The sequence below is a fragment of the Tursiops truncatus genome, chromosome 7 (genome assembly GCF_011762595.2).
Source record: "Tursiops truncatus isolate mTurTru1 chromosome 7, mTurTru1.mat.Y, whole genome shotgun sequence".
In the NCBI taxonomy this organism is placed as follows: domain Eukaryota; kingdom Metazoa; phylum Chordata; class Mammalia; order Artiodactyla; family Delphinidae; genus Tursiops; species Tursiops truncatus.
In genome coordinates, this window is record NC_047040.1 from 50,900,169 (window position 1) to 50,926,346 (window position 26,178).

The window sequence follows — 26,178 nt, forward strand, 5'->3', positions numbered from 1 at the left end:
AATCATAGGTCAATCAGGACAAAAATGATGTCAAGGGGTCAACCTCTCTGTTTCAATTACTCTGGAATGACCTCCTGATGCTTTAAAGGTAGCAAATCAAGACAGGCAGTGTATCCAAGCGTTACATCCTCACACCTTCAAGTCCAGTGGGAATAAGGGAGGCTTTCCTTCCCAGAGACTCTAACAAACACAACTTTTCTGTTTCATTGGCTCTAGTTAGGTCATATGCTTATCCCTCAAACTATCATGCCCAGAAGAACTGAATATGCAAGTTCATTGGTCAAGCATCTCATGAGGCAAGTAGGAGGTCAATTTTATTTAAATCACATGCCTAAGAATTGAGTGGAAGAGAGTGCTTTCCTAAACAACAACTATGTCATCTCTAGAGTGAAAACTAAAATGTTTATGTTAGTACCGCGTGCAGTGGGACCTGGAACAGGGTCTGTGCAGGACGTTGAGCAACTCCTGTCCTAGGTTTGCTCCTACTAATGACAAGCCTATGGGCAAGAGATTTTTTTTTCTCTAGTCATTAGTTTTCTTACACAGAGATGAAGTCACCAGTCCCTTCCTGTTCTGGAATTCTGTGGTTTTATCCACAGTCCCAAAGTCCCTTGTAAAGACTTGCTTATGCCTAAACTACCCTGGCCCCCAGGAGGGTGACAGAGCCTATTGCTTATCATATGCTTAGTGGGGGAGCATTTATAAATTTGGGCTCCTGTATTTTTTAGAGTTGTTTCCATTTGGAGGAGTCCCTGAGGAAATCAATTTGAAGGGCATGTGCTAAGACATTGCTAGAGATCAGTGAATCATTAAAAAGCAAATTATGATTTTTATGAATTCCATTTTTATGGTGTGAGTTGTAGGGAGGGGTGGCTGTTTGGAGTGCTGTGTTTGTAGGCTGTTCTCACCCTGTAGACTGAGTGTGAAAACCAGGCTTAGAAAAAGTTGCAATACATTTTGGTTGATTTTCATATTTTCTGCCATCTGTGGTGTGTTACTTTCTGCAAACTTTCAAAAACAGCCTCCCTAGTGAAAGGGGAAAAAAATAACCTGACCAGATCTTTTGAGAGATAACTGACATAAAAAGCTCCACATATTATGTAAGATCTTACTGTTGTGATATTTTAGATCAATAAAATATAAATGAATATGTCCTGGATTTGAAAAAGATAAAAATTTTATTATTCTTTTCTAATGATGATATTAATAACAAGATTATTTGATGGTTAATTATATCCAAGGCAACATATTATGCAATTTGCATATATGATTACAAGTAAGTCTCAAAAATTCTATGAATTAAATACATGTATTATTTTCACTATAAAGTTAAAAAATTTGAGACATAGAGAAAATAATTCACTTGCTTAGAATCATATAATCATTAAGTATCAGAGACAAGTTCAAACTGAGATGGAGCATACCCAACATCAATTGTTTTCTTCCTTGGCAATAGAACGATTTTTTTTTTTTTCAATTATTCGCTCTTCTCTGCAAAGCCAAGTGATTCAGGGGAGACCAGTCATAGCACCAGGCTCAGGATGAGTGTGTCCTAATTGACCTACACCAGTAATTGGTTTCCAGCTTCCTAACCAATGAGTTTGGATATGGACATATGTTACAATTCTGGCCAATGAGACTAATGGGGGTTCTGCAAAAGATTTCCTCTCCATAGAAAAGGAGTCCTGTGTGTCTGGGGATTCTATCTGTATACCATGCTTGAAAATTATACAACCATCTGGCTACAAGCTTAGAGCTAAACCTAACACTAAAGTTGGCAGCATAGAAAGATGGAGGAAACATGAGTCCTTGATGATATTGTTGACCTGCTGATTTAAAAAACATAAATCCCTGCTGGAGTCTACCTACCTTTAACTTTCTTGTTAAGAAAAATAATAAAGTCCTCTATAATTTAAGCCACTTTGGGTTAGGTTTGATGTCACCTGCTATTGAGAGCGTCCTTCTAGCCACATAGGTCTGCCTTGCTCCAAAGCCCATGTTCTTAATTTCTAATCTTTGTAGGTAGTCACATTATCCTAATAAGAAATCCTAACACAAGTGCTTGTTATCTAAGATAGCTACTTAGAATCTATTTTCCCATAAAACAAGGTAAGAGGTTGATTGAGTTTCCAAGGCAGCTCATAAAACATACTGATCCCATGATACAGTTAAACAGCATAGGTGGTTCTTGGGCAAGTATCAGGTACTGGATGTCAGAGACTTAAGTTTTTTCTTAGTAAATAAAAGGGTGGGGTTAGGGGGTGGAGTGGGCATCCAGCATCCTTCTGCTCCAGGATCCTAGAAATGTACTGTGGTGTTCCATTTCCCCACTCAGTGTTTGTCTTGGTTTGGAGAATTTCAGGTTGGACTCAGTGTCCCTTCTCAAAATCTCTTCTATCTTCCTTTCTGACTCCTCTGGCTTAACCTAGGGCATCTTTGGATAATAATAGGAATGGAAACTCTGCTCTGACTGATCACATACTCTTCCATTATCTTGGGCCTTTCCTCCTTCCCTGGGACCTAGATTTTGAAACTCAAATCCAGGAACAGGAGTTTTTCCTTCCCCAGGTTATTCTGTGTCATACATGAGTCAATGAATGAAGCCATGGCTGACTATATGGACAAAGGGCCAGGGTAACAGGAATTTTTTTTCTAATTGTGATATCATCTTTGCACACATGAAGCAGACCTGACTAAAAATGACTTTATTCCTCACCAAACCACTGTAAATATCTTAATATTTTATAACCTCTAAGACCAGAGACTCTCTGCCTATGTTTTTATACATTTATTCACTTATTCAACAAATATTTATGAAGGACACTATATACATTGATAATTATTTTGTTATTCTGTTTGGCCCTTGTTAACTCCTTCTTGTCATTGCCCCTACTCTTTTAGCTTCATTGGTTTAGAAAGAAATATATTCCTTGTCTTCACTCACACCCATGTCCTTCAAATATACCCCAGTTCTTCTTAGTACCCCTTCTCTGCTCCCCACCCCGAGAATTTGACGCTTCTGTATAGCATGGTGACTATAGTTAATAATACTACAACACATTTTTAAGAGTTGCTAAGAGTAGATCTTAAAAATTGAGAAATTGACCCTTCTATTTTTCAATTAAGTAACATACAGATCATTCTTATTCATAAAATGAGTATAAAAGATTCACTAATTAAGATACTTTAACTGAAATTCTTCTGCCAATCCCTTCCTGTATTGTTCACCAGCACTATCTCTGACAGTGAAATAATGGGCAAATGGACATAAGCAGTACTGCTAAGTCCACATTATAGAAAAGGATTAAACCTTACGTTCTTGGCAGAGCTCTTCCATTAATTGACACGTCATGAATGGATGAGAGCAGTTCTCCAAGTGTTCACAAGAATCACCTGGAGGGCTTGTTAATTCAACAGGTCTGGAGTAGAGCCCTTGAAGTTCCAGTTCTAACAAGTTCCCAGTTGCTGCTGATTCTGCCAGTCCAGGGACCACACTTATAGAGGATGTCAAAATGAGGCTACAAAAGGAGAGATGTACAGAGAATGTTAGAAACCTAATGGTTAGAATTTTAAGGTCTTATCAAAGGAGTGTGGCCCAAATATTGCCCCAAGTTGTATATGAAATGACCCTGGGAGCTGAAATGCCTCCCCGAGTCAGGAAACTTCACCACCTACTAGGAGCAAAAAGCAAGGGGCGCTGGAGATTAGCAGCAACTCTTGGGCACAGAAGAAGGAGCCCTATCCTTTAGTCCATGACGTGGGCACCTCTCCCAGATCTGGGAAACCATAGCCCTTAGGCTTCATCTCTGGGCTGCAGCCCCAACCTTTTTCTTCAGCCTGCAACTCAGTGATCCTTGGAACAACACTTACTTAGATGGAGCCTGGAATACCCTCCTCTATGTCTCATTCCCTTGATTAGAAGAGGCAGAATATCATTCCTGAAAAGTAAGGCAGGGAGAAGATGGTAGATATTGTATTGATAGTATTGTCATAAAATATAAATGTACCATTTTAACAATTTTCAGTGTACAATCCAGTGGAATTAAGTACATTATTTACAGTGTTATACAACCATCCCACTATCCATTTCCACAAATTTTCATTATCCCAAACAGAAACTCTGTACCCATTAAACAATAACTCCCAGTCCCCCCCCTCCCCTCAGCCCCTGGTAACTTCTATTCTTTCTGTCTCTATGAATTTTCCTATTCTACTCAGTAAAATTTTAAAGTAGGTAAAAAATATTTTTGGAGGTTCCTCCTACTGCCTCCTCACAGCCCATAGAATGCGTAAGTTGTTCTTTGGCTCCCCCAAGTCCACTTTGACCAATTTCTTCCCGTAATGTCTGAAACACTTCCATCCCCAGACACCTTCCTTTTACTGCACCTCAGAAATAGGAGATCTGCTTAGACTAATTCATATGGATGTGTAAATGGCTGGGAGTTTACTGAGGGCTTGCTTTGTGTCAGACACTGTTCTAAATGCTTTCTGTGCATTTACCCATTTCATCCTCCAACCCCACCACTAGGGATACTATTATTATCATCTCTATTTTATTGACAAAGAAACTGAGATTCAGACAGATGAAGTATTTTTTCCAAGACCACACAACTAATAGGTGATGAAGTCAGGATTCCAACTCCTGAGGCAGTTCTCCTAACCACAGAGGATGCTTACTAATCAAAAAAAAAAAAAAAAAAAAAACGATAATTAGTGGAATGTCAGGCTTTGAACCTAAAGGAATATTTTCAAAGATATTTTTGAGCCAAAAGGACTTCCTGGTGGGAAGCCAAGAGCCATCAGAGAGGCCTAGGGCAGTTTCTGCTTCACCCGTTCCCTCCACTTTCATCTCCAAACTAACTCCCAAAATCTTGATGCTAACTCTCTGAGATCCTAACCCCTTCTCAGAGCCCTCCCCCAACATTTCTTGGACCTTCCTGCCTGTCTTGGGGGACGACCCTCCTCTGCTGGATCTCTGCTTCCTCGGCTGGATACAAAAGAGGTTCAGAGCTCTCTGTAGGCATTAGCTTGGAGAAAGCCACATCTAACTTTAACACTCTCCTTTGTCAACTTCATTTTGGCCAAATTTGCCTCTTGGAATTGAGCTAAGGTCAGCATAACTGACTTATCTACCCAAATGTTCAGTCTTCAGTCGCTCAGATATAATACTCATCTTCTCATAGTTAAAAAGAAAAAGATTGATGAAACCAAAGGAAACATTGAACAAAAGCTATCAGGAAGGCAGAAAAAGAAAACTGCCCCCCCCCCAAAAAACCCACAAAAAAATGTTGAAATAAATCTGTGAGCCTGCCATTTTATGTCTCTTTTGAAACAAGGCAAATAATAAATAATTAAAAGTGCATGGGTGGTGGCCTGGAAAAATTAATTCAAATGTATTTAGTACTCAGGAAGTAGGTTACTGACAAGTTGATAAGGCTTTTCAAATGTATTACCTCTTTCCATCCTGACATTTAATTTATTGCACTTCAAAGTACTGTGAAATTCTACCATCCAGATACATTTCTCTCTGAGAAAATGATTCAGCATACCAATCATGGAAAATAAATTTAAGCTTCCTCCAACCAAAACTCTGGTGGACCAAACTCCTTTAAGATCAATTATTTTTAACCCTGAATTTCAAGGTAGAGATGGGATGGAGAATAATGATTACTGATATTTTTTATTGTTTCATTGTGAAGGTAGTCTGGGCACTTAGTAAGCAAAACACACATTTGAGGTTAGGGATAGCTCAGCAGTTAAAAACTCAGATCCTGAAATCAGAGAGACTTGAGTTCAAAAAATAGCATGGCCACTTCTGGTTATATGATTTGAGCAAATCACTTAGGGTATCTGTGTGTCAATTTATTCATCACTAAAATAGGGGTACTGATAATAATTGTGTCTCCCACATAGTGAGGAAGGAATGAAGTAAAGCTTGGAAGATTAAATGAAGTAAACCTTGGCTCCTTGCCTGGTTCGTAGTAGGTAAGCATCCCGTATCCTGGGCACTGAGACCCCAGAGTTCTCTACCCAAAGGTCTCCTAGCCTGTCTCCTAAGTCTTCATGTGTCTCCTCCTTAGGTCTTTCCTCCTGAGGGGGCCCAGGACACTGTTGGTGTGTGCACCCCTCCACCCCTAAAGAGTGGCCAAGAAGCAGCTGCTTTCAAGGCTGATGGGTTGATGGAGATTGTACTGGGGCCATGGCGTCCACCTGCTCATATAGTGAGGGCCTGAACAGGAGGCAGGCAGGTGCAGAGAGCCAGCCATAGTCCACTGGCCCAGCCCTGTCACACAAAGAGCTGAGAATTCGCAATTCCAAAGAACTTGTCAGACTTTTATGAAACATTAAAAGGTAGAAGGATAGAACAAATATCATATTTGTTCACTTGATATATAGCTTTTAAATATTTAATGTGGTATTTTGGAGAAATGTGCTCCTACCCTGAGCCCAGCAGATATTAGAGGCAGAGTTGAATGAGTTAGTTTCTTGTTGAAGTGTGTTCCTTTATAAGAATAATAAAGCAGGAAAAAGAAAATTTCAAACTTGAGAAGCCAGTTTCTGGCAATTATGCATCCGGCAGATGAATTTTAGTACTTAATAGGTGTAAATGTGGGCACCGATTGCCTGGAAATAACTGTGTGGGTACACGAGTGTAACCATTTTCCAAGAGTCTACTGTGGACAGAAATATTCTCACTGATATTACTGTAAGAGTCAAAATCCCATGACCTCTCCTTCTGTGGCTGCCTCTTTCTTTATGCCCTTTTCCTACAAACTTTCTAGTTCAAAATATAAGCCCTTTGGGAGTTGTGTCATCTGATTTGAAGAGAAAATTTGGAGTATAAATAGCTCCCAAAGATCAGTACTGCGCTGATTGGATGCAGGGTCAGTTTTCACAGCTTGCCGGCCCTGCATCGACCCACAGCTTACGTTTAGGAACCCCTCACTTTCTGCTTTATTGACTCCATTGGGACTAAAAAAAAAGAGTTGCATCAAACACCAGTTGAAGCATTTTTCAGAGGTCCATAGTGTTAACATTTTACACATATACTCCTATCGTTCTTTTCTGTATACTGCATTTTAAGAATTCCCAAGGAAAATGTACCAATGATTTTTTTTTCATGTTGTAAGTTTCTTAAACACAAAGTCTTAATTTTTAAGAGCCCTCATGGAGTAAGCAATTCTGCTCACCCTGCCATCCAACCCTAGGATGAAGAGCAGTTGAGCTGTTGGATGTTTTGGAAGCAAGATTCATTATAGTATTTGAGATCTCATTTTATCAAGCTTCTTGCACAAATTTATATCAGAAATGAAATGAAGGCAGAATGTAGTCACGTGTTTTACATGTGACATAATCTTATATAAGTATTTAGGTATCTTCACATCTTAGATAAATGTATAGAAAAATTGTTTCTGATAATTCTCTAACAAAAGCCCAGGATTACTGTTTGATATTATACTATAGTTTTCATTCCTGCCCTATCTAGCATGGTCAAATGAAATCTGAAGAGCTCCTTTTGGTGCTCAGAAGAAGAAACAGTATACAGGGCAGGTGCCAGGGAAAGGGAAAATAAATAAGGGAGAGAGAGGAGAAATATGTGCCATTAGGTGTGCCAGATTATTTTTTAAATTCATTTAAATTTGTTTTATCTACCTGCCTTTCAACTTTCTTCTATCCAAACTTGAAAAATTATCTTAAATAGTTTGATACAAATTATTTGTGTCTTTATTAGGAATTTCTTACCATACTCTACTTGATAGATGAGCCTAAAAGAGTTCTGATAACTGATACTTAACAGAGATACTGAGGTCCTTGGTTGAAGGCATGTAAACAGTGCATACAATTTTAAAAATGTTTCTTTCCTGGGCCATTAATTCAAAATGCTATTAGAAATATTTAATATCTTTTCTTTTTTTACATTTTTTTATTGAAGTATAGTTGATACACAATGTTGTTTCAGTTTCAGGTGTACAGCAAAGTGATTCAGTAATACATACATATATATCTTTTTTTTTCAGTTTACAGTTTTCTGTAAATTACAGTTTTCTCCAGGTATATGACCAGGAGTGGGATTGCAGGATCATATGGTAGCTCTATTTTTAGTTTTTAAAAAAACCTCCATACTGTTCTGAATAGTGGCTGCATCAATTTACATTCCCACCAAAAGTGTAGGAGGGTTCCTTTTTCTCCACACCTTCTCCAGCATTTATTATTTGCAGACTTTTTGATGGTGGCCATTCTGACCGGTGTGAGCTCATACCTCACTTTAGTTTTGATTTGCATTTCTCTAATAATTGGTAATGTTGAGCATCTTTTCATGTGCCTTTTGGCCATCCATATGCCTTCTTTGGGGAAATGTCTATTTAGATCTTCTGCCCAGTTTTTGATTGTTTTGTTTTGTTTTGCTTTTTATTGAGCTGTATGTGCTGTTTGTATATCTTGGAGATTAATCCCTTGTCAGTCACATCATTTGCAAATATTTTCTCCCATTCTGTAGGTTGTCTTTTTGTTTTGTTTATGGTTTCCTTTGCTGTGCAAAACTTTTTTTTTTTTTTTTTTTTTTTTTTTTTTTGCGGTACGCAGGCCTCTCACTGTTGTGGCCTCTCCCGTTGTGGAGCACAGGCTCCGGACGCGCAGGCTCAGCGGCCATGGCTCACGGGCCCAGCCGCTCCGCAGCATGTGGGATCCTCCCGGACCGGGGCACGAACCCGTGTCCCCTGCATCGGCAGGCGGACTCTCAACCACTGCGCCACCAGGGAAGCCCCCTGTGCAAAACTTTTAAGTTTAATTAGATCCCATTTGTTTGTGTGTTTGTGTGTTTTTATTTCCATACTCTAGGAGATGGAGACAAAAGGATATTGCTGCAATTTATGTCAAAAAGTGTTCTGCCTGTGTTTTCCTCTAGCAGTTTTATAGTATCTAGTCTTACATTTAAGTTTTTAATCCAGAAAAATGTCTAATATCTTTTCCATGTCAAATATACATTTCCCTATAATTTGCCTCAAAAATTGTAAAGAGATTGTTCAAGGGCAACTTAACCTAAAGGCAATGAAGAGATGATTAACAATAGTGAACTACTCCCAGGATGCTGCTGGTCTTATCAATCAAATAATATGGGACTCTAAAAGACTAAACTTTCTTATACCATCTCCATTCTCACTCCACTCCTCAAAGATAGTCACTTGTAATAGTTTAGTGTAAATATTTCTAGATGTTGATCCCCCCAGTCTGTGCCATGCACTGTTGCACATGCTGATGATATAACAGTGCACAAGAACAGACCGACTCTCTGATCTTGAGGTCTTTACAGTCTAGTGGATAAATCATAAAATGAATGAACAAACTAATAAACATATGGCATGACATCAGCAGTGGTAAGTGCTAAGAAGAAGTCTATAGAAGGATAAAGACAATAAAAGTGTTTACTCTTTGAGTAGTGGGGTCAAGGAAGCCCTTTCTACCTAAATGCAGTGAGGAAATGATCCACACATCTTGAAAAAGAGATTCTAAGCAGAGGGAATGGCAAGTGCAAAGACCCTGAGCAGAAGCAAGCTTGGCAGGTTTGAGTATACCAAGGAGGCCAGCATTGCTGAAGCAAAATGAATAAGGTGGAAATTGTTAAAAGATAAAGGTAGAGACATAGCTTGTGGTGAGCTACATAGGGCTGTATGAATTAGGCACTGACATGGTCTGACTTATACTTTAAAGGAGGCTGACACTGGCTGGAAATTCTGACAGCAGTAAATGTTGCAATCTTGAGTCTGAAAGTAGTCTGGAGGCAGGATTACTTCTTTGGGGGACCTTGGCCTTACCGCTTAAGGCCTTTAATTGATTGGATCAGGCCCACTCACATTATGGAGGGTAGTCTGCTCTACTCAGTCCATTGATTTAAATGTTAATCACATCTAAAATATACCTTCACAGCAACATCTAGACTGGTGTTTGACCAGACAACTAAGCATCATAACCTAGCCATGTGAACATATAAAATTAACCATCACAGAGGTATTTTTTGTTTTTCCAAGATTTCCTTTTTTAGTTATACAATAGAATATTTCATGCTTTTCTCTTTATGTACTCTCCTCCTTTATTTCTATATTCATTAATTAATCTATATCACTCTTTTTTCCCTGAAACTATATCTTATTTCATTTTCAATAAATGACATCATGCATCATGACTAAGGGATTGCCAGACTCCTGGGTACCACATCCCTATATGAACTCTCATTTTCATATGCTAATTTTGTCATATTTGATGATCTGTCATGGATAATTTATGATTTTAGGACATATAGCCCTAAAGTCATCCACATCAGATTTGCAAAGGAGCAATTGGCAACCATTACTATGTGTCTGTCATTGTACTTAGAGTAGCTAATAAAACAAGATAGCAGTAGAATTCCTGGAGCACGGTGACATCACAGGATTATAGCACAATGATTCCCATTCCATCTGTCCTGCTCTGTGGTTTTATTTGATCACTCCATGAGGAATAATAGAAATGGCATAAGCCCTGAAATTTTCAAACCATGTAGTGTAGTGACTTGCCGTAATTGGCTAAGGAATCTAATTTTAAATGGTCAAAAGTAGAAAAAAAAATTTTGCTCTGAATTACGATGTCCATGTGTTAAGTATAAACGAAAGTCATCCAAACGTAAGAGCCAAATGAGAATTAAATATGATTTAGGGTAAGTATTAATCAATATTTTTTAATATCTTTATTGGAGTATAATTGCTTTGCAATGCTGTGTCAGTTTCTGCTGTACAACAAACAAAGTGAATCAGCTATACGTATTCATATATCCCCATATCCGCTCCCTCTTGCTTCTCCCTCCCACCCCTCTAGTTGGACACAAATCACCGAGCTGATCTCCCTGTGCTATGCAACAGCTTCCCACTAGCCTTCCATTTTACACTTGGTAGTATATATATGTCAATGCTACTCTCTCACTTCATCCCAGCTTCAATATTAACTTCCAAGTATGTCTTTTTTATCTTCATATGTATAAATATAATTTTACAACTCCAGCACTTAAGTTTTATATAGTTTTTCATAAGGCACTTCATAAATGCATTCACACTTATTTAGTACTATGAAAAATAAATATTGGCAAATGACTGACATCGATATGCTTATAAACAGTAGCATATAGAGGAAGTCATATTATCTTTTGAGTCTCTTTTTGGTAGTTTTTGCTCTCTGGAGATGATGTGTGACTTGTTCTGAAGGCTGTAGCACTCGCTGTCATCTCTGGCTACCTTCCTTCCATCGGCTCATAATCCTTAGGCCTCACTCTGTGCGAAGAAATTTACTAGCGCGAATGGAACCCAAAGGTCAAAGCTAAAGTGCGCCAAAAATAGCTGAGTTATTAAATTGGTGCGCCAACAAGGAAAAAACCTAGTCAAGCAAAGGGCAGAGCTGACCTGTATTCTTCCTGAAGGCAAAGCTCAATTGCTCTGTAAAGCCCCTTTTGTATTTTGTGGGGAGCCTTTCACACTATCTTGCCAGTTCAGACCTTTAGGAAGTTCTGGATCACTGGAGCTGCCCACCCTTAATGCAGCTATTGTTACTGGTCAGTCCTGTCCACATCATCTACCTGGAGCTTATACTGGAGAGTGGCAGCGCAGTGCTTTCAGCTCCTGGTCACTTCCTCCTCACACAGCTGATTTCCTCAGCCAGCAGTTCTAAGCCCATCAGATCTCCACCCTCAAGACATCATTTGCTTTAACTTTTCCACCTGACACTGGCTAAATCACCTAAAATTAGCTTTCAAAATAATCCACTTGTTTTCATCTTTATTTTTCAAGTTATTATTTTCCTAAAATTTAGGGATACCCATCAAATAAAATAACACATGTGAATGACTTCTGTAAACTCCAAGGCCTTATTCAAATAGCATGTACTTTCTGTGCTAAATATACACAAGCTTATTAAATATAAGACAACTTTTATAGCTTCGACTCCCCTTTTTCTTTCCACTCCAGTTGCTTCCTTTAATAGACCTTTGTTTACGAACTCTCTTCCCTATCTTTATATTAGTTTCATTTATTATTGGAAAAATATATTATTATATATTAATATATTATAAATATATTAATATAACCGATATCTCCAGACTCATATCATTGTACTTAAATGTTTGGGAATGCTCAAATGTTCAAGTCCATTAGTCTTTGCCCTCAGAAGATGACCAATTTGAGAAATTCAGAGATTTCAAAATGTTAACCCAATCATTTTTTAAGACAGTTCATATTAAAAGATGATCAGAGAGTGACTTGCTATACTTTAAATCCTATTGCTATGCTTGTTTTGTTATTAGTTTTTCTTCACTTTTTCCTAAACTTTAACCACTATAAATTTTTGTAGAAGACTGCTGGATACTGATGATGAGCTCAGTGACATTCAGTCGGATTCGGTCCCATTGGAAGTCCGGGACTGGTTGGCTTCTACCTTTACACGGAAAATGGGGATGATGAAAAAGAAATCTGAGGAAAAACCAAGATTTCGGAGCATTGTGCATGCTGTTCAAGCTGGAATTTTTGTGGAAAGGTAAGTGGAGTTGTTGGTATCTCAAGACAAAATTTAAAAGACAGCAAATATACTTACTATGTCAAAGTTATGAGAGTGCTGTATTTTATTTATTGAGGAAAACTCTAATCATAAGTATAATTGGAATGAACAGATTTAGGACTTTATGGTGAATTTACCTATAACAAAAATATCTTGTCCTGGATTTATTATTTTCATTTATATTTAAATTGACATAAAGACTAAAGGCAAAGGCTTTTGAATGACCATTCTCCTCAGATGAACTTTTGTGAATAACTGTTTATAATACATTTATAAACACATTTATATGCTTTACACCTAATAATACATTTATATGCTTTACACCTAATTTTACCCAAATACAATGTAACACCCAATAAAATAAGTTCTATACTACATACCAAAATCAAGCAGGCCTTTTCTTGGCACTAAAAAGAAAAGACCATTCTCTTACCATTGTGGAAGAAAGCTCTCTCATGTCCACTTTCCTTGAAGAACTTTTCAACCTTTCTGTCACTGAAGCATTTCTGTCACTTGCTGGCCCCTAGAAACACCAGAGTTTCTAAAGTGAAATACATGTTAATATGACCCAATTTAAATTCTTTAGCCTTTAAGAGGACAGCTTATTTTTCTGTCTGGAAACAAGATATTTCAGAACTAAAACTATGAAAAGACTTGAAATAACATCTAATATCTGACAATGTTGAAAACTAGTTCTTAGAAATCCCTTGGATTAAAAAACAATTACATTACATTAAATTATACATAAAAAGGTTATTTTAACATTTTTGAAACAAATAAAATCGAGGAACAGAGAAATTTTTTATCAATGTATCTAAAATTAAATTTTAGGGAGACCACATCATTTTTTATCTTCAGACATCTCTAGTCATTACCTGTAATGAACTTCATAAACTTTCGTTTTCTTCTTCTAACAGAACAATGAGAAGCACTCTTGGGTTTCTAAAAATCTAAATGACAATGCATTGCAAGAAGTATTCGAAGTGATTTAAAGATGTATTATAACCATAAGACATGAAGCATCTAGGATCTTGGTTTATGACTATATTATCCAAAATAACAACCACTCAGTGATTATTCAAATTATTTTGACTACTTCTTGACTATATCTAGTTGGCTTTGATAAAAGAACCCTCATAATAACCATTATGAGCTTATAATCATGATGAGTTAGGTGAGATGACAACCCCCCACCCCTAGTGCATAAACTGCTCCCAGCTCTGCCAGGTGGGACCAGAAATCTGAAACAGAGAGGTAGAGAGGGCTGGAGAGAAATAATTTTTGTAATTATGTTCCTATTTTTTAAAAACAACTTAGGCAAGTGTATGACATTATTGATTTTCCTTAATATAAATTCGAAAACATCTAAATCATAGTTCAGAAAGTCAGTGAGAGAATCAGAGAAAAAAGAGTGCATGTTTGCTTTAATGAAGGAATGTATATTTTGTCTTTTTTGTTTAAGAAAATATTGCAGAACTTGGCAAACTGAAAAGAAATGTAAATTATTAAAGTAAACCAACTAAATTTCCATTCCCATTAAATAGAAAAATCAAGACAAATTCTGTGAAATATATTGACACGTTAAACTTTCAGTTTTTTTATATGCTACACAGAAATATCAAAACGTACTTAAGGTAACTAAATTAGCAAGCAGTCTTAAAGAAATTAATGTGCTAAAAACACATGGAAATGAAATTTTTAAATTACTTTTGAATCCCCATTAGTAAGTGTGTAAACAGAGTGAGATATGTATATCCTGAATTTTCAAAAACAATCATCTTCAGTCTTGAAACTTAGAAAGTCTTTTTGAGTCTTCTCTCAAGCAGCCCCTCCCAAGAATCAATACCTCAGCAAGTCCGGGCAATTTGCTTACCCCGGTGTATCCTGAGCCTACTCACTTTCTCAACTCCACTCCTGCAACCCCAAACTGAGCCTTTGTCACCTGCCATCAGAAATATGACAATAGCTTTCAACTCTTCCTCACTTGCCCTCTCCAAACAAGTCATTCTGTAGTGATTTTTAAAATATAAATTAGTTCCTGTCATTCTTAAGCTTAAAACCATCTGATTGTTTTTACCATTTCACTTGATATACCATTACACTTGGTATTAAAGGCAACTTCTGTATCATGGCTTTGCATGACTAGGCCCCCTTACCTTCTAGACTCATCTAATGCTACTCCACCCTTACCTGAATATCTTTACTAGTGTGATTTCAACTCCATGAATATCCCTAAACTCTTGCTTCCCTTGGGACCAGTAATCCTGCTATTCCCTCTATCAGAAATGATTTTCCCCACCCTTCACTCTGGCTAGCCCTTTCTATCTTTCCAGAGGCCTTTCCTGGTTACTCTGTATACTGTTCATCACTTTCTCTATCCCAACCAGTGGTTTACCTCATAGCATTTAGTGCTGTTTTTAATCATATATTATTTCTTATTTATTGTCCCTCTTTGCCACTGAATTAACCCCATGAAAATTTTCTTGTTCTTCACTGAATAGTCTCTTGCTTAGTACTGTGTCTGGCATAAGATAGTGGGGTTTTTTTTTTAAGGTTTTGAATTATATTTTGTAACTGTAGTAAAAACCTTCCAAGAATAATCTACCGTATTTCCAGCTGGACTTTAACCACCTATAGGAGAACAGGAAATCCATTATTCTTTTTCAGCAACTTGTAATATAGTGACTATTTACTCAAGTGTGAGGCCACTGTATTAAGGTTTCTCCCACATTCATTTGATTCCAGAATGAGTAGTCCTAATTTTCCATCCTAATTTTCTAAGTTTTCATCCTAATATGCTATTCCCAATTATAGGGTTAGAAAATGATAATGGGGAAGTTTCTCCTTCTCCTTGGATGAGTAATCTTCTTCCTTGTCTTTCTTTACATTCCATATAATGAGAATATACAGGGATATTCATTTCTCAACCTGCTACAAGTCTAAGAAACATCAAAGTTCTCACTGAGTCCAAAGAGCCTTGAAGAACGTCAGAATTGGAGCCAATGGTATTGATGAGAACAGTAACACTGATAATAACGGCTTTCTTGTATCAAGTACTTATAATATTATGCTAGGCCTTTATATCATTTACTCTTCATAAAAAGCATGTAATTATCCTCATTTTACAGATGACTGACATTAAATAGCTTTCCAGAGGTCACACTAGTGATTGGCTAACCTGCGATCCAAAGCATGTGTGCTCTTTGCTCCATCATACTGCCTTTTGTGCCATGAAGTCACACTGATTTAGTTACTTAATTTTTAAGGTTCCTTATTCCTGACCTTTTTATTTCCTCGCCCATCATCCTTCCATTTCCCCCATACTTCCATTTTTTAGTAATGATTCAAAAAATAGATAGAAAAGACTGTTTCCTGAAAAAAAAAAAAAGGAACTAAATATCATTACTGACAGCAATTATTTTCTGGGTCTTTTGTAGTGTGATTAAATAGTTTCCTTGCCCTGCATTATTAGAATAATTATACCTATCTCAGTGGAGTAATTAACACAGGTATTTTTCTTATAAGAAATCTTCCAATTGAGATAGAGGATAAGGATAAATTTTTATGATAACTGATTGCCACACCTAAAAATTATTTAACGTCATTTAAGATAAACATAAAATGGGAACATGGAAATAAAGTAACAAGGTCTCTGTAATAAAATGGGAAGATACTTTATCAAGGAAGTCTAGTCTCTATGTAAGTAAATACAATATTTTAATTCTGAGCTTCCAAAAAGTGAAGATTAAAAAGGAAAACATGAAGAATTACTTGGCTTTTATTATCTTGAAAAAAATGATAGCTTGTACATAGAAACTGAGTAATATCTTAAGGATTTTTAATATAAGGTACATTGAATCAAAAGGTTAGTATCTCCCATAGTGGTTTTATAAAAGATGCAGAATATTTTCTTATGTTCTTATATTTCTTATATTGACCCCCAATATAAATTAAAGATATAATCATTAAATTATGGTTTTGTCCAGACATCTTGGGAAGAGAGTTTACTTCAGTATAGTCTAGGAATGCAGTTTGCTTGTGGACTAACAATATAAAAATTAAGGGACATGATTAATAATCAGTTAAATTCTTTCTTCACAGGACTTTGTGGAGGAGCCATGTTCCTTTCAGTCCTGATTAGAAACCTATTGCTATTTCTACCCATTAGGGTATCATGTTGATTCTATTTTTGCATGAATCAATGGAGGAGTTTCTTATATTTGGTTTAAGTCATCTTGGTTGTCCATTGGAAGCTGGAAAACTCCAACAAATTACTGATTAACAAAAAAATATTTTTGTTATTGATGCTATTATAAAAATAGAAACACCCTGTTCTTTCTGGATAATCTTTATTAAATAATATTAAATGACAATTTGAACAAACTTAAGCAATTTTTGTCAATATGTTCTCCTCCAATATTTTTAACTTAAAAAAAGACTCTGTAAATTCTGATGATAGTGCATATTCCCTCCTATAATTTTTACTTTGTGGAAAAAAAAACCTATCAAGGAAACATTTCCATGACATTCAGCTTCCAGACTGAGAATTTTGGAACACAAATAGACACAAAACAAGACTACTGTGCTGTCATGCATGTGGTGGCATGCTAAAAGGTGTTGTTGCTGCCCGTGCAAAGGACAGTCTCTGTTTTTAATAAGATGACGTTTAGGGAAAGACCTCTTCACATAGAATCTAAAATCACACTGACTTTGTGGTTGTGATGCAAATGTACTATTTGCATCTGTCACATTGTAGATGCTTAATAAGCGGTGACAATAGTTATCATTGTTGCCACAAAGGGAGACTGTGACATGATACAAGGTAAACACATCAAAGGTAATTTTTTCTTTGTTCTTAAGAAATAGCTGAAAACTTTGAGTAACTGATTTTTACATATACACTTATTTTTCTTTTTCAGAATGTACAGAAAATCCTATCACATGGTTGGGTTGACATATCCAGAAGCTGTCATAGTAACATTAAAGGTAAAACAAATGTTCAATTACTTTAGTTTTTCAACTAGTCATTTTTTCTAATCTCCTTAAAAGGACTAGGAGAAAATGAGAATAGGTCTTTGCTGCAGCTTACATGTTGGAATGTAAAAAATATTTTAACCATTTACAAAATGTCATGTGTTTCAAGTCATGACTCATTGTAGATTTAAATGAGGATCAATTTACCCTAACAAACTATATCAATACATACATATACACACACACACACGTGTGTGTGATGTTTTCTTCTTCTTCATGCTTTATTTAGGTGGATCTTGAATTCAATTTTGAGATGGCACCAGCAGTTGTCAGAATACACATATTTTGTTACTGTATATTATGAAAGAGTTGAATGCTTTATAAATAAAAAGATATTTCAGTCAAATATGGTTAAAGGCAAAACTTATATGGAGTAAAATTGTTTAGAATTTTAGGTCCGAGAAAATATAAAAAGTAAGATAAAATTAAGAAAGGAAACAAAAAAGAAATTCATATCTTTTGTCTCTGGCTTTCCCTGTGGCTGCCCTAGTCTGAGGCCCAATTGCAGTATTATATGTGTTAGAAATAACTAGAGTTGAAAATCTGAAGTTGTGAAAGTTTTTGACTTGCTTGTTCCCATTGCATGTGTGTGTGTGTGTGCACGCGCACACTATTCCTAGACTTTATTACTAAAGAGGCATTTTGTAGGCTCATCGTTCTACATTCCTTATTTCATTCCATCACTTAATTTGGGTAGGAAATTCACCTTTGTCTCCTCTAACAGTTTTATGGTGGTTTTCCTGTATTAACCACAAATTTAAAGAATACTAGCAACAGAATATACTGGGTTATTTTATTTTTGATTTATTAAACTCCTTTCCTAGTTTAAATCTATATTGCTTTCTTTTGTTCTTTAATTTCCTTTAAAGCATCCCCTTTGCATTTGTTTTTTCTCTGCTGCATATTAGATTTTAATCTTATTCATTTAAAAAGGTAGTTTGTTTTTCTTAGAAGCTTTTTTATATTCATGTTTCTAAAGCGATAATAGAGGCAAGTATATAACTGAAATGTCACATTATCAGATATTAATTAGTCCTTGGCTCTTGAGAGATTTTGATTTCCTCATTATTTCCTGAACTGTGGGCATGAAAATTACTTATTTTTATTTATTTTTCTTAGAAACCAGCTAACAGAGTATTCTGGTATGAGAGAATGTAAACATTTTTCTAAAATGTAGTGTAGGGAAATCATGAACTAACAGGTTGAAGAGAATTATCACTAAGTTAAGAATGTTTTAGTAATTCTAATTTCCTGAGATACCTCCTTGTCTTGTTTGTTCTCAATCTGACAAAGTAAAAGCCAAGCATCTGCAGTAGTTTACAGATGTAAATCACCATTGTTGATTTAAAAAATCCCCCAAAATGGAGAGCTAAGCTTTTACTCAGTGGGAAACCCCTACTGGGAACTGTAAATAGCAGCCTGTAACATTCTGAACTAATTCTGTGTTAGCTTTGGAATTTGGTGAGATTTGTTGGTCTCCTTTGAGCTTTATTGATGGTAAATGCCTTCTAACAGAACTTTGAGAGATTTTTAAATTTACAAACTGATCAAGCAAGTATTTCAGGATCAAATTAGGGCCAAATGCAAGGAATTTAACAAAGGTACCCAAGGAAACCAAAAAATATTTCACTGGTGTTTTGAAATGATTAAAAACACGTTTGATGCTATTGTTGCTATTTGTGGAAAGAAATAGTTTTAAGAGATGGTTTGGATACTTTTTATCAGATTTTCAGTTTAGTTTCAGCATGTTACAGCATGTATTGTTGGCCTCTGTGAAATGTGTTAAATGAATGAAGTTCTAAACAGGGCCTGCTCAAATTCAAAATTAATGTATAGCTTTAAGGTTGTCCACTTACTGTTCAATACTAAACCTGTTGTGTGTATGCAAACACTAGACCTTCTCTACTAATAATTTATGATAATCATTAGAACTGATTCTGCTGTATTTATGTATATTTTTAAGTTTCAGTGATTTATTTACTGTTGCAACTCAAGCTTTACCTTAATGTACTGATATACTTAATACCTCCTTAATGTACTGATACCACTTGCTACAAGTCCATTTTGTGGACCCCTCTGCAAGTTTTTGTCCTGGAATTACCTGAATCAAAGTTGTGAGGTGGCTGGAGTAGTTGGATATACCTGCTCATTGCCCTCTTTTCCCACAGTTAGGGGGGACTTTCCTAGGGTATCTATTTCCCTACAGGCCTGGCCACTTCCCCGGGGAATTGCCTGAAATGCCAAAATTCCTAACCTCCCCCTCAATCAAGAGACCCACTTCCTTTATCTTACAATCTGGCCCTGGTAGAAAGTAAAAATGAATCAGCCAAGGTTAGAGTGAGTAATAAGGTAGTAGTACTCTACCGAGAGAGAGAGCTCTGTCTCTCTAGGGCATCTTCATCTTAAAAAAAAAAAAGACATAAAATATCAAATCTTTAAACCAAATTAGTAACTTTTAAACGGTAGAATTTCAAGCAACGTAGCAGGTGGGTGGATGGGTGGGAATGATAAATTGGGGCTATCTTCCCTCTCTCTCTCAATTACATCACCCACATAACCTGCAATTCCACCTTGAAATGAGGCCCACTCTGGGAAAATGATTTATGCCATACATTTGGAGAGAGACTAAGAATATGGGCAGTGTTATAGAGTTATCAGGTTTACTACATCATATTGGATAACCTTGGGATTAAGGGGAGATCTTAAGCATTATTGACCTCACTTTTGTGAATCCACAGATACTAAGTGTCCCTGTCACATCAGACACTGGTAAAAATGAAGTTTGATGTGCTGAATTGAAATCTGACCTGCTGGATGTACAATGCCTGAGCTTTCCAAGAATTTTTTCATAGAAAGAAACAGAATCATATGATATTGCCAACTAAAATATTTACTTTTTTTCCTACAGGATGTTGATAAATGGTCTTTTGATGTATTTGCCTTGAATGAAGCAAGTGGAGAACATAGTCTGAAGTTTATGATTTATGAACTATTTACCAGATATGATCTTATCAACCGTTTCAAGGTCAGAAACATGGAACAAAAGTAAAATGCTCTTAGAATAAGTTATCTGAATAAGAATGAAAATGCAGAACTTTGGGTCATTAATCAATTCATTTAAAAATGTTTCTGGATTGTCAGATCACAGAACTAAGGGGACGAGTTCACCACTTGATATAGCCATTCTCTACAAATCACTGACATTTCTGTATATCCACTGGGGTATCATAAGGCCATGATAGACTCATTCCAACAAGATACAAACATCCCCCTGAATTATTCACAGAACACTCATGTAAAGATTGGAATCTATGACTTAAAGAAATATGATTTTCCTAAAATGCAGAATGAACCATTATTGGCAGCTTTTTTTAAATTGAAATGAAAGGGTTTCTAATTAACTTCACTTAGAGCCATCTCAGCAACAGATTTGATTCAGATTTCTGAGCCTGTATCTATGGAATCATGTTATTTTTAGAGTTAGAATTTACTGGGAGGTCATTTATTTTAACCCCCTTGAATTACCGATAGAAAAACTAGACTTCACCAGTTGTAATTGGAAAATTTTACCCCTTTAAGAACTAGCCTTCTTATCTGACTCTGGAAGATACAAAATTTAAAGATTGCTATATGGGTAAGACTGTTATTTCATCTATCTTAATTAAACACTTGGGGGTTATAATCCTTCTCAGCATTGAAAACTGACAGGTTAATGAAGTGTTTTTTCAGAACAATCCACATTTAACTTTAAGAAACTACTGCCCACATCTGACTCACTAATGTATCCCATCCCAAACATCTTTGTGCTCATGTTGATTTAGTGCCACCCTTTTGGTCAAAATATAATCATAATTGTTACTTTCTGCAGATTCCTGTTTGTTGCCTAATTGCCTTTGCAGAAGCTTTAGAAGTTGGTTACAGCAAGTACAAAAATCCATATCACAATTTGATTCATGCAGCTGATGTCACTCAAACTGTGCATTACATAATGCTTCATACAGGTATCATGGTAAGAAAGTCTTTGTAACTGAAGTTTGTTAGTTTGCAACATCAAATTCCATTCCCTTCTCACTGTCTCTTTAATACTCAAAAAAGTATTATAAGTAATAATCTTCTGGATTTTTGAGGGTTAATGAGTTATTTACAATATTCATTTTTCAAAAAATATTTTAACTCAGTGAATAAAGATCTCCAGAAGCAAATGAAAATAGACCGCAAATTTTTCAAAGTTTGGACTATGTAACATTTTTCATTTGTAAATTCCTTTTCCCATAGGTATCAACCCCCAGAAAAATGACCTAGAGAAAAATTCTTTGGAATAAAAGTTGTAGTGCTCTCCCCTCCTTTCATCACCCGAGCTGAGCTCAGTAGCTTTTTCTCTTTTACATGTTTGCATTGCAAATTACAATCAAATCCTAATAGGGATTTTTGGAAATTATTCATTTGGATTTTTCCAAATTCTTCTTCCTTCTCTTTGTATTTGAACGAATCAGTTGATGAGTGAATAAATGGTTCAGCAGTGCAAATCCTGGGACAAAAATGAGTAGATGTTGGGAAGTCTGGGACTGCCTAGAATTTCTATAGTGTCTTAGAGCATAGGATTACTTCCAAGGGATAAAAAGGGACAGGAAGTCCTTCCTTCTGAAGGTTCCAAACTGGGATGGGTTCAAAAGGGTATGAGCCATGTGAGATCCCCAGAATCTGAGTACATTTTTGATTCCTCATGTATCAACCTAGGCTGAAGCAGTACCATAAAATGCATATAAGTAGAATGGTCCACCAAACCTCATAATTTACATTGCTTACCTGTTTAGATTTCAAAAGTCACATTCTTTTTATTGGTAAGTCTCATTGGCATTCAGATCTGTGTAACTAGTACTCCTCCATATCTCATCATTCTGCCCCAGAGACTGTGTTCCTTACCTGGTCCCACACAAAGCCCTTAGGGCCACAGTATAGAGTCCTGAAGATCTTGAAAACTTGTAGCAGGTACATGATTCTCCAAGTTTATTGTATACAGATGATAATTGTATACATTTTCCTCCAGAATCCAGTGTGTGGTTTCCTACACATAAGATCCCTTTGCTATGATTCATCCAAAGGTGTCTCACGTGATGAATGAAGAAATTATCTATTTTACTTCTCCATCTTTTTTGCCTCCAAAATGTTGCAGATCCATCAATGCCTTGGGCTCAGATTCCACTCCTGCCCCGTGTTCCAATTATCTGTTTTCTCCAAAACAAACTACTCTAAACTCAGTGGCTTAAAACAATAATTTATCATTGTTTCTCATGGGTGTCTGTAGTTAGAAGGGTCCCAACTAGAAGGTTCTCATTTGGGGTCTCTTGTGTGATTGTGACCAGCTAGCAACTATGGTCAAAGACATATGAGGACATCACTGGGCAAGACATCCACAGTGGTTCACTCACATGGCTGGCAGTTGATAATGGCTAATAGCTGGGAGCTCAGCTGGGATTTTAATGAAGAATTTTCTTCGAATATCACTACCAGTTCAATAGAAATATGCATTATATTGGCAGGATCACTAAGTAATTATAGCCTGCTTTGGAGTTAACGTCTACTATGGGGAGGTAAAAATCTCAAAAACCTTCACTGATGCATGACTCTCTTGTGGCCTTCTAGAAGGCTGAATTATATGTGATGTTAACCTTATACCTTTGTTTTCTCTTTTTAAGATGTAAATGTGGCTATCACCCAGTTAAGATATAAATGTGCCCATCGAGCCAAATCAAATGCAGTCATGGCTGAACTTGGTCCTTGGTTGAAGTTTACTCACCATTCATTCCAGGAGTCTGATTTGACATTTAAAGGGAGGGAGTAGAACTTAGCAATAATAAGTAGAAACTCAAACTTTCAAAGATATAGCTTCGAAATATTGTAAGCTTTTTTAAAGTAGTATATGTAACTTTCTATCTGTTTCTCTTTCTAGCATGTGTGCGTGTGCACACACACATACACACAAATCATTTTAAAGCTCTGTTGGTTTAATAAGTCTTCATTGTCAGAGCTGTTTCTTGAACTCTGTGTTTTCATTTGGTTTGATATACACGGCAATTAGTGTGAAGAGCAAAGTGCCTCCTGACAGCTGCAAATGCTGTTAACGCTTGAAAAAGTTGCTTTAACATCTTCCTGGTTAGATTTGCTTTTCCTTTCTAAGGCCTTGGAATTAAATCTGATTGTGAGGTGGTTTTCATTTCAAGTGTTTGGCATTTCCTCTTCCCTGAATTCTGTGGCTTTGAAAAGTTAACTGAAAAATGAAATATTTAAGTGTTAGTCTGAAACAGAAACTGTACTAATTAAGTTTCCTCAGAACAAAATGGAGTGGAAAAGTAATGCCTACTTTGGTATAAAAAAAAAATCTCTGCTTTAATTATGAAGTAAAACCAGAAGATATATGCCATTTCAGGCTGTTAGGAAACCAGGATTTTGTTTTGAAATACATTTTTGCTTAAGTACCACAAGTGTAAAGGGAACCAAATAAGAGACTCCTAGTTCAGCTTTAGAACCTCTGTTCTGAAGGTGACATTGAGCAGATGAGGGATGCTATATTGGTGGGTAAATAGAGAAATGCAAATCTGCAATGTGCATTTACCCTCAGACTTGCAAGGAAGACTTGTTCCAGGATCTAACAAGCCATTCCAACTTCTCTGGAAGACTGGGGAAATCTGGCCCAGCCTGGCATGACTCTTAGAAAGCTAAAGTTGTTAGTAAAGATCACATAGTCACTTCTTGAGATATATAACTTCACTCTACTTTAGCAGGTTTGGTTTAGAAACATTTCTAAATTTATTCATCCTTTACCAAAAAAAGTGTCGGTGGACTCTTCACTTATCCCTTAGTTTGGCCATTACAAAAATAGTCGGGTGGGAGACTGTCAGTGTTGTCCAGGATTGGGAAAATATATTTAAACTAATGAGAAATTTTATGATTGATGATGAAAGGAAAGGCAAAATGAATTTTCAGTTTATTGACTATTTTGTCAAAACTATGTTACATTGCCAGCTTGAGGGTTTTTTGCAAGTTATTTTAATAAGCTTTTCTTTAGATTAAAAAAATGGTAGTAGGAGAGTATTAGTTTTCATACATATGAATGTGTTGGTTCTTTGAAACAAAAAACAAAGCATTACAGAAATATTCATTTAACTGAAACCCCTGGGCTTTGATATGGAGAAGACAGGGTCACTCACTTTAGTGTTTTAGTCATCTCCTGCTGTTTCAAGTTGGTCTTATCAGCATGACATTTATGGAGCACTCCAGTAGCAGCCCAGCACTGTCAGATAACTAGTGCAGCCTGTCACCTGCAAAATGTTCGCAGGACCATTGCCTGAAAGGGATTGGGATGAAACCATTGTCCTTCAGTTTGTTAATGTCATATTGGGACACTCTCAGGCCTGGGAGTAGGCAGTGCAGAGAGGATGCCAGGACACACTCTGTCTCCCTCTCTCTCCGTTTGTCACTTAATTAATTTGTAGCCACGTGTAGTGCCACGGTGATAGGGGTGTGTGGTAGCCCAATCCATTTGCTAAAGAGCAAATGCTTCACCGAATGCTGCCAAGCCACTTCCAAATGTCTTTTTGAATATGAAATCATCTGAGGGCCTTGGCAAGGGAACACTTGTATTTGAGGGCTCCTGGCACTGTGTTCCCTCTAATACTGAGAGTAGAAGAAAAAGAGATAACTTGAAAACTATTCCTTTGGAACTTGTAGTCCACTGACTACACCCAGAAATAGCCCCTCACACTCTGAAATTACTTAATTTTTCTCCAATCTACAGAAATTCGCCACTATGTCTCTGTTCTGCAAACTACATGGAAATTCTGTTCTTGTAAATGGCTTCCAATACAACAGTGTTTGGAAGAGTGGGAAGAGTGTGGGCTTTCAAGGCAAGCAAACACAGATTTAAAACCCTACTTCCCCACTTCCTAGCTCACTTGCTCTCCATATCTGTTCCCTTGTCACTAAAATGTGGTTAATAATACCAACTACCTTGTAGTACAACAGTGAGGAGTAATGATATCATATGTGTAATCCTAACCTAGTTCCTGAAACATAATAGCTATTAGTAAAAATTATTAGTAATTTATATATTATATATTAACTTATGTGTATTATATGTTAATATTATTATAATATACTCACTTTCCATATTGAGTAAGTTATAGCAAAGTACTTCAGTCTATTCAAAGGGATAGAGAAAAAAAGGTCCAACCCTACCTATCATGTAAGCTAAAGGGGTTGTTAATTATGCCCTTTTAGACACACCGGCATCTAATATGTCAATGTGATTTTCTGACCTAAAATTCTCCCAGGCCTATACATATACACATATACATTCTCTATCATACACACACACACACACACACACACAAACACACACACACATTAAATAATTCAGATATGAAAATTACATCCTAAGTCTTAAAGCTTTGTTAGCTTCTCTACCTATCAGTATATTTAGTTAAATTATCTAGAAATTCTGCTTTTGAAATCTTAGAAGAATGTATTCAGCATATTACCACCCTGGAATAATGAAGGCTATTGTCATCCATA

At 36.4% G+C, this 26,178-nt stretch overlaps 1 protein-coding gene across 10 annotated transcripts in view; it reads left to right on the top strand.

Moving 5' to 3' along the window:
* Nucleotides 1-26,178, top strand: part of PDE1A (phosphodiesterase 1A) — a 353,371-nt gene that overhangs the window by 240,937 nt on the left and 86,256 nt on the right. For 9 of the 10 annotated variants that reach the window (XM_073807514.1, XM_073807512.1, XM_073807513.1 and 6 more), the window contains exons 3-6: nt 12,370-12,552; nt 17,493-17,559; nt 20,516-20,632; nt 21,476-21,616. In XM_073807514.1, the coding sequence (XP_073663615.1) occupies nt 12,370-12,552; nt 17,493-17,559; nt 20,516-20,632; nt 21,476-21,616 (508 nt within the window). Of the gene's footprint in view, nt 1-5,958; nt 5,986-12,369; nt 12,553-17,492; nt 17,560-20,515; nt 20,633-21,475; nt 21,617-26,178 lie in introns of those variants that run through there. The other variant, XM_073807520.1, reaches the window with a different exon arrangement.